The sequence below is a fragment of the Molossus molossus genome, unplaced genomic scaffold (assembly GCF_014108415.1).
Source record: "Molossus molossus isolate mMolMol1 unplaced genomic scaffold, mMolMol1.p scaffold_m16_p_3, whole genome shotgun sequence".
Lineage (NCBI taxonomy): Eukaryota > Metazoa > Chordata > Mammalia > Chiroptera > Molossidae > Molossus > Molossus molossus.
This window is the reverse complement of record NW_023425366.1, coordinates 97,033,894-97,043,139: the sequence shown is the minus strand read 5'-3', so window position 1 is coordinate 97,043,139 and position 9,246 is coordinate 97,033,894. Positions and strand designations below refer to the sequence as shown.

Here is a 9,246-nt window from a genome sequence, read left to right as displayed (position 1 = left end):
CCATGGGGATCAAGGGCCCACCCTTAGGGAGGGAGAGGAAGGAATGGAGCCTCAAAATGGGGGACCAGAGCCTAGGGAATACAGCTGGGGGTTCTAAGATGGAGAAGGCATCTGTACCTAACTAGGGACAGGGGTGTGGGGGAAGAAGAAAGATTTAGGACTGGGGCATTGGGGTGCAGATAAATACTTGGGACTGAGGGTATAAGGATGGGGAAGGGGAGAGCACAGACACTAGAGGAGATCAGGGGGCTGGGGTGTGGGGGAGGAGTGGTCTAAGAAGTGGTTTTCAAAGGGGGAGCCGATTTAAGGAATAGGAGCAAAGGGTATGACAGGGAGTTATATAAGGAGGAAAGGAGGCTGGGATGGATGAGCAATAGGCAGTATGGAATGCTCACAGGAAAATAAAGACTAAGGCCTGAGACCCAGCCTAGGAGGTGGGGACTGTGGAGCTGAGAGAAGCCATCTAAGCAAGAGGGCTGACATAGGAAGGGGTATTCGGACAGAGCACTTCTGGTTTTCACAATAACTGTACAAGTTATCAGAACAAGTATGCTACACTAATTCTACAGGTTTGAAGAAGGTCCCAAGGTCCCACAGTGGAAGACGCTGGATCTGAACTGGGTCTCCAGGTGGGTTTCCCCCAAGGTAGGAGAAAGATAAAGGTCAGAGGATGGTCTGATTCTGGCCAAGGAAACCAGGACACAGCTGCATGAGACCTGGGCAATCTCTTAAAAGGACACAGTGTAGGTGGTTCCTTCTTGCTGTCTGAGCAGTGTGGCGTGGGTAGTGCAGGGCTCACAGCGAAGACAAAGCCACCTCAGGTCTCTGGGTGTGTACCTGCCACAGAGTGCATGAGAGAAGGGGTAAGAACAGGGAGCCACCCTGCTGGGACTGGCTGGGAGGTCTCTGCCTCCTGGTCCTAGCTCAGGCCCCTGCCCTGGGGGTGGGGGGTGGAAAGGTAGGGCATGTGGAGCTGGACCTAGGAGGGCTCCTCACCATCCATTCCCCCTTTGTCCCTCACCCTCATATTGGTGTCCACAGTCTCCAAGTCCACGTAGAAGTTTTCGTTCTTGACTAGAGAGAGAGAAAAGAGGAAGGGAAAAACACATGGAGGGAAGAAAAGGTGAGTTAGGCAGGGTTCAGGGGGCTCCTGTGGCTCTGTGCCTGTCCGGCTGGGGTGGCCTGTGCAGGACATTGGCCTTCCACAGGAGGGACATGGGCAAACATCGAGGTAAGATCCCTAGCAAGAGGTAAGTATCTGTCCTGGGCAAAGGAGGTCGTGGGGTCCTTTCCAGGCCTCAGTGGTGCCCAAGGAAGCCCCTGCCTTCTCTTCCAGGAAGCAGGACTCACCTGTTCTGTCGTCCTCGAAGCCTAAGTTTGTAAAAGTCCCCACGGTGGTGTCATCACATGACTCAAACCATTTCCTGTCGTTGTCCCAGGACCTGATCAGGGTGCGTGTGGTCAGGGGAGGGCTGCACTGCCTCCGACCCTTTTGCCACCCTCACATCCAACTCCCAAACCGCTCACCAGCCTCCGCCTTGGCCGCGCCTCTTCCGGGAGCGCACGAAGAAGACGCTAAGTGCCACCAGCAGCAGCAGCAGCACCACGGCCCCTGCTAGGCCCCCAACCAGAGCCTTCCAGGCGATGGACACCTCGCAGCGCGGTCCCGAGAACCAGTGCGTGTCCGTGGAGAAGCAGCTGGAGGTGGGATCGACAGATCACAGACCCTCGCCACCTCTCTGGTGGGGGATTCCCTGTGGGTGCTAGCAGGTGGGCGGGGCTATACCCTAAGAATGGGTGAGGTGAAGGGAGGGGGCTGGTTGGGCGGAGCCGACTGGTAGACCCAGCCAGCTGTGGGCGGGACTCCCGCCTGTGGGCGGGGCTCACCGGCAAGTGGGACCGCTCCTCTCCAGAAGGCACTGGCCCTGGTTACAGTCGATGGCGCCGGGCACGCCCAATGTGCAGTTAGTGACGCAGCGGAGTTTGTTTTTCTCCACCAAGGGGAAGTAGAAATCCTCATAACCCTGGGCAGCGACTCGGTGACAGATGGCTGGGGAGTGAGGGGAGGGGCACAGACAGACAAGGACCTCATCCATTCTACTCAGGGACCTGGTTATAATGACCCTGAAAATGGATGGGAGGACTACATTTCCTAGATGGGGTGTCGTGGCGTAGACCCTGGGATTAGACGAGGGGAAAGCTGTCCCTCAAGATCCTCACCCACTTCTCACCTTCCCTGCTGCCCCTGAAAGGGCAGTACTTCCGGGGCCACATCACTTGCCACCCCAAAAGGTCTCCCCATCCTCCCCAGGAAATTTCAATGGGCAGATGTCCCTGATGGGAGGGTGTCCTGGCCTCCTGGGGCCCCTCAGACCTTTGCTCTTCCCTCACCTTTCACATTTAGCTCCGTCCTGGTTTTGTTGTCCACCTTGATGGAGTCAGGCTTAAAACACAGGGCTGGGGGGACACAGGCACAGGTGGAAATGAGTAGGAAAGGTCAGGGGTTCAGGACCAGGGAAGCAGGGCAAGCACAGGGAAGGGCAGCAAGGGCTCTGTCAGTCAGGATGTGTGGATGGGCTGCAGGGGAAGGCTCCTTTGGCCTCCCTCATCTCCCCTAAATAATGAGGGGTCCCCAGCCATCTGGAAACCTTGAGAACTGTCAGAGGGTCTCTTGCCCAGCACCCAAGTTCTGGCAAGTTCCTCCTTAACCCCATTCTTAACCCAGTTGGCTGTGGGCCTGTGTCCCTTCTCAAAACCTGCTGAAGGTACCACAGGGTTAGCACCTGAGCCCAGGAAGCTCCTGTCTGAGCTGGAGTAGACTGGGGTGGTGGTTGTGACCTTGACCCCTCCCTCCAGACCGAGGCCCCCAGCCTCAACTCACTATCATTCTGGCAGTTGTCCTGGTCCTCGCTGACATCTTGGAGCTTCTTTATCAGGGTTGTCTTTACGTTCTCATACTTGTTCTCCAGCTGGGTACTGAAGGGCAACTCCAACAGAATCAGATAGTCCACCACAATGCTGCCATTCCTGAAGGGATTGAGGAGGGTCAGGGGTTCTTAAAAGGTGTCCAGGCCTGGGGCACATAGGTCCTTAGTAGGACACCTCCAGGACAAACCATGGGTGCACAGGTGTTAGGAGGAAAGGGAGCAGAGGCAATGAGTTGGGATTCCAGACACATTATAATCAGAAGGAGCTGCCAGCATCACTGAAGTGGTCAGCCTGGGAAGGCAGGACAAGGAATGATTGCCATTCTCTTGCATTGCCTCAAACCATTACCAAACTAGCCATCCTGGGCTCTCTGCCTCACTCATGCTGACCCACCCAGCAGACCAGGTGCCAGCCAGAGAGAGACCAGCTACAGCCCAGATACTAGGCTTTCCACCAACCCGCATGTACCACCTTGCTGCGTGTCCCATGCAATCCCTCTCCTTCCAGTGCACTTAAAAAGTAGGGATGGCATCCCTTCTACAAGAAATTATCCCAGAAAATGATCTCAAAATTCCCCCAGGGAGCAATTCCCTTGCATACTCTTCATCCCTCTCTTTATGAAATCTGATGACTCCAAAAGCAAGTGGTGGCTTCTCTATCCTTTCTTTACACTCCCTTCCCCCACCTAACACTAACTCCACAGTCCCAGAAAAGTTTCCTACCTCAAGGACAGGATCTCCACACCCTTGAACTCCTGCACGTCTTGGTAAATCTTCTGCATCTGAAATGCAAAGGATCCCTGGGCTCACATCTGAACCACCAGACCTAAGGTCACCGGAGGTCCAGATCAGCTCCAGGTGAGAACCCTTGAGTCCCTCCTCTTTCCCCTCACCTGAAGCTTGAAGCTGTCACTGAAATCCTTGTAGGCCTTGGAATTGTTGTCTTTGAGCTCCGGAGAGAATTTCTGTTGGACAGACACCTCCATGCCCACTTCAGTGTCCACTTTGTCTGCACACAGCATGTCCTGTTCTGGTCATTTCACCTTCCACTCCTGTCTGACATCACCACCACCACCCCAACCCAGAGGCTCCTCCCATGGCCGCTCTCCAGGTTCCCTGAGGACTGACTGGATAGCAGGAGGGAGAGAGGTAGGAATTCTGGAATGAGTTGTCCTGAGGTGGGGGAAAATGAAGTCATCATGCAAAAAAGTCAAGCCTGTGATCTTCTCCCTTGTCTGCCCCAGTAGGAGACAGAATAATGGCCCCTCAAAATGCCTATGTTCTAATCCCCAGAACTTGTGAATATGTTATGCTATGAGGCAAGGAGGAACTAAATTTATAGATGTAATTAAGGTTACTAATCAGCTCACTTTAATATGTAAAAATTAATATCAGCCCTGGCGGGTTTGGTTCAGCAGTTAGAGCATCAGCCCACACAGTGAAGGGTCACAGGTTCAATTCCCAGTCAAGGGCACATACCTGGGTGTTAGGTTCGATCCCCAGCCCTGGTTGGGTTGTGCAGGAGGCAACCAGTCAATGTGTCTCTCTCACATCGATGTTTCTCTCTCTCTCTCTCTCTCTCTCTCCTTTCCACTCTCTCAAAAAATCAATGGAAAAATATTTTCAGGTTAGGATTAACAAAAAATAAAATAATAATTAACCTCAATTATCTAGGTGGGCCCAATATAATCACAGAGTTTTTAATAATGGAAGAGGGAATAGGAAAGGTCAGAATCAGTCAGAGGAAAGTGTGAGTATGGAAGAAAATCACAGATGCAAGGATGCTGGCTTTGAATATGGAGAGAGACAAGGAATGTGGAAGGCTCCAGAAGCTGGAATGGGGGAAGAAATGGATTCTTCGAAAAGAAATGCAGTCCCACCAAAACCTTAATTTTAGCCCAGCAAGACCCATGCTGAACTGCTAATCTACAGGACTATAAGAAAAGAAATGTGTGTTGTTTCAGCCACTAAGTTTATAGTAGTTTGTTATGACAGCAATTAGAAACTAATATAGCTCTGAGCAGCCCAGACTGGAAGGAGGACCCAGAAAGACTATGGATAAGGTAAGGTAGGGCATGGGAGAGAAGGCAGGAATGGAGGGATTGGGCAAAACAGCATGGGACCCTCCAGGTCAACCACAGGACAGGGCCCAGGGAGAGTCAGTGGCTCCTCCCAGGAGAAAGTGCATAGGACAGGACCCCGGCGACTCACCCACTTCCACCTGTTCCACGGCAAGCTCGCAGTGGGAGCCATGGAAGGTACTGGGGCAGCGGCACTTGAGGCCATCCCATTGACCTCCATTCTGGCACTTGATCTCCTGGAGTTCACAGTGATCTCCAGAGAACCCCGAGGGGCAGAGGCAGCGGCCCTCTAGCCAGGTGCCACCATTGTCACAGGTGCCTGGGCAGTACAGGAAGAAAGGGAAGTTCAGAATAGAGCCTGATACTGGTAACATAGGAATTTAATAGGAGAAAGAACAGGTCTAACCTGGAGTGGTGGTCAATATAGACTCTGTAGTCATATGAGTAGTAGTCGAAGTAGTCCTGGGTGATGTAAAAGTGGTGGGAGTCTCAGTGGTAGCCATCGATGTCACTGGTGTCCGGGTGGTGGTTGGGATGGAGTGTGTCAACTTGCTTGAAGTCATCATGGCAGTTGGAAAACTGCTGCTTGGTTTCGTGGTCAGTGGGAAGGGAGTGAAGCTGGACATATGCGACGTGGTTACAGAGTCGGTGCTCAACGAGATTCCACTGGTGGATCTTTCTGTGCTTGTCAACACTGTGTCAGTGGGAACAGTCCCAGTATTGACTGAACTAGGAGCATAAGTTATAATACTGGTGGGGTCAGTTCTCTGACCTGAAGTAGAAGTGTCCATATTTGTGGTGGGGGTAGGTGGGGTTGTGGTTGTGGATGTCTGCAAGGTGCCCATGGTTGAGGCAGATGGGGTTACTGTGGATGTGGCTGTGCTACCTAGAGAGGAGATCTTTGAGGTAGTGCTGCCTGGAGTACTCTGACTTGCACTCTGGGTGGGTGTTGTTTCCATGTCGGTGGTAAGAGTCGTGGATGTTGCCGCAGTGGAGGGAGTGAGAGAAGTAGCAGTGATTGAGGTGGCAGGGTTCGAAGTGTCAGTGGAAGTGGTTATTTCAGTTGTGTCCATGATGACTGTACTAGAGGGAGATGTAGGGATGGACGTGGCCTGGGTGGTAGAGTGTGTAGTAATCAACGTGGACACAGAGGTAGTGTTTGGGGTGAAAGTAGACACTGGTTGTGTGGTTAAAACAGGTGGAGAATTCGGAAGCACAGTGGTGGTCGATGTCAAGGTACTGATGGTCACTGGAGGAGAGGTGGTGGATGTTGGAGAATTGACTATATTTGTGGGAGTGACTGAGGACGTCATTGGGGGAGTAGAAGTTACCTCTGATGTGACAGACTCCGTAGACACGTCACTGGTTGGGGTAAGTGTGGTTTTCCAGGTAGATGTGGCATAAGAGGTGGTGTCGGTCGTCTTGCCTGTCTGTGTGGAGGCTGCAGTGGACAGTGTTTCAGTGGCTGTGGTTGTGACTGTCGAATATGGTAGGGACATAGTGGATGCCAGGTTGGATCCAGTGGTTGTGGGCAATGTATTAGTGCTCGTTGCCGATGAGGTGGGGGTCCCCGAGTGAGTGGTCCCGCCACTGCTGGTGGATATAGAAGTGGAGTCAGCAGATGTCTCCGAAGTACTTGTTGTGAGAGAAGAAGTCGGAGGGCTATGAGTAACAGTTGGCGTGGCTGTCATAGATGGCGTGGTAGCAGATGTTGGGGAGCCATTGGAGGTTGTTTCGGTATAGTCCGTGGTGGGGGAAGGCGGGGTTGTGGTTGTCGATGTCTGCAAGGTGCCCATGGTTGAGGCAGATGGGGTTACTGTGGATGTGGCTGTGCTACCTAGAGAGGAGATCTTTGAGGTAGTGCTGCCTGGAGTACTCTGACTTGCACTCTGGGTGGGTGTTGTTTCCATGTCGGTGGTAAGAGTCGTGGATGTTGCCGCAGTGGAGGGAGTGAGAGAAGTTGCAGTGATTGAGGTGGCAGGGTTCGAAGTGTCAGTGGAAGTGGTTATTTCAGTTGTGTCCATGATGACTGTACTAGAGGGAGATGTAGGGATGGACGTGGCCTGGGTGGTAGAGTGTGTAGTAATCAACGTGGACACAGAGGTAGTGTTTGGGGTGAAAGTAGACACTGGTTGTGTGGTTAAAACAGGTGGAGAATTCGGAAGCACAGTGGTGGTCGATGTCAAGGTACTGATGGTCACTGGAGGAGAGGTAGTGGATGTTGGAGAATTGACTATATTTGTGGGAGTGACTGAGGACGTCATTGGGGGAGTAGAAGTTACCTCTGATGTGACAGACTCCGTAGACACGTCACTGGTTGGGGTAAGTGTGGTTTTCCAGGTAGATGTGGCATAAGAGGTGGTGTCGGTCGTCTTGCCTGTCTGTGTGGAGGCTGCAGTGGACAGTGTTTCAGTGGCTGTGGTTGTGACTGTCGAATATGGTAGGGACATAGTGGATGCCAGGTTGGATCCAGTGGTTGTGGGCAATGTATTAGTGCTCGTTGCCGATGAGGTGGGGGTCCCCGAGTGAGTGGTCCCGCCACTGCTGGTGGATATAGAAGTGGAGTCAGCAGATGTCTCCGAAGTACTTGTTGTGAGAGAAGAAGTCGGAGGGCTATGAGTAACAGTTGGCGTGGCTGTCATAGATGGCGTGGTAGCAGATGTTGGGGAGCCATTGGAGGTTGTTTCGGTATAGTCCGTGGTGGGGGAAGGCGGGGTTGTGGTTGTGGATGTCTGCAAGGTGCCCATGGTTGAGGCAGATGGGGTTACTGTGGATGTGGCTGTGCTACCTAGAGAGGCGATCTTTGAGGTAGTGCTGCCTGGAGTACTCTGACTTGCACTCTGGGTGGGTGTTGTTTCCATGTCGGTGGTAAGAGTCGTGGATGTTGCCGCAGTGGAGGGAGTGAGAGAAGTTGCAGTGATTGAGGTGGCAGGGTTCGAAGTGTCAGTGGAAGTGGTTATTTCAGTTGTGTCCATGATGACTGTACTAGAGGGAGATGTAGGGATGGACGTGGCCTGGGTGGTAGAGTGTGTAGTAATCAACGTGGACACAGAGGTAGTGTTTGGGGTGAAAGTAGACACTGGTTGTGTGGTTAAAACAGGTGGAGAATTCGGAAGCACAGTGGTGGTCGATGTCAAGGTACTGATGGTCACTGGAGGAGAGGTGGTGGATGTTGGAGAATTGACTATATTTGTGGGAGTGACTGAGGACGTCATTGGGGGAGTAGAAGTTACCTCTGATGTGACAGACTCCGTAGACACGTCACTGGTTGGGGTAAGTGTGGTTTTCCAGGTAGATGTGGCATAAGAGGTGGTGTCGGTCGTCTTGCCTGTCTGTGTGGAGGCTGCAGTGGACAGTGTTTCAGTGGCTGTGGTTGTGACTGTCGAATATGGTAGGGACATAGTGGATGCCAGGTTGGATCCAGTGGTTGTGGGCAATGTATTAGTGCTCGTTGCCGATGAGGTGGGGGTCCCCGAGTGAGTGGTCCCGCCACTGCTGGTGGATATAGAAGTGGAGTCAGCAGATGTCTCCGAAGTACTTGTTGTGAGAGAAGAAGTCGGAGGGCTATGAGTAACAGTTGGCGTGGCTGTCATAGATGGCGTGGTAGCAGATGTTGGGGAGCCATTGGAGGTTGTTTCGGTATAGTCCGTGGTGGGGGAAGGCGGGGTTGTGGTTGTGGATGTCTGCAAGGTGCCCATGGTTGAGGCAGATGGGGTTACTGTGGATGTGGCTGTGCTACCTAGAGAGGAGATCTTTGAGGTAGTGCTGCCTGGAGTACTCTGACTTGCACTCTGGGTGGGTGTTGTTTCCATGTCGGTGGTAAGAGTCGTGGATGTTGCCGCAGTGGAGGGAGTGAGAGAAGTTGCAGTGATTGAGGTGGCAGGGTTCGAAGTGTCAGTGGAAGTGGTTATTTCAGTTGTGTCCATGATGACTGTACTAGAGGGAGATGTAGGGATGGACGTGGCCTGGGTGGTAGAGTGTGTAGTAATCAACGTGGACACAGAGGTAGTGTTTGGGGTGAAAGTAGACACTGGTTGTGTGGTTAAAACAGGTGGAGAATTCGGAAGCACAGTGGTGGTCGATGTCAAGGTACTGATGGTCACTGGAGGAGAGGTAGTGGATGTTGGAGAATTGACTATATTTGTGGGAGTGACTGAGGACGTCATTGGGGGAGTAGAAGTTACCTCTGATGTGACAGACTCCGTAGACACGTCACTGGTTGGGGTAAGTGTGGTTTT

At 52.5% G+C, this 9,246-nt stretch overlaps 1 protein-coding gene across 1 annotated transcript; it reads right to left on the bottom strand.

The window, feature by feature from the left end:
- Positions 1–321: 321 nt before the first annotated feature.
- Positions 322–5,634, bottom strand: MUC3A (mucin 3A, cell surface associated). Its single transcript, XM_036279717.1, has 11 exons — positions 5,415–5,634; positions 5,139–5,327; positions 3,821–3,930; positions 3,651–3,709; positions 2,882–3,027; positions 2,392–2,457; positions 1,888–2,050; positions 1,528–1,698; positions 1,351–1,442; positions 1,022–1,074; positions 322–837 (listed from the first exon to the last, which is right to left on the bottom strand). Exons 1-11 carry the CDS (start codon positions 5,632–5,634, stop codon positions 796–798), a joined length of 1,311 nt encoding a protein of 436 aa, XP_036135610.1. The 3' UTR covers positions 322–795.
- Positions 5,635–9,246: the final 3,612 nt, after the last annotated feature.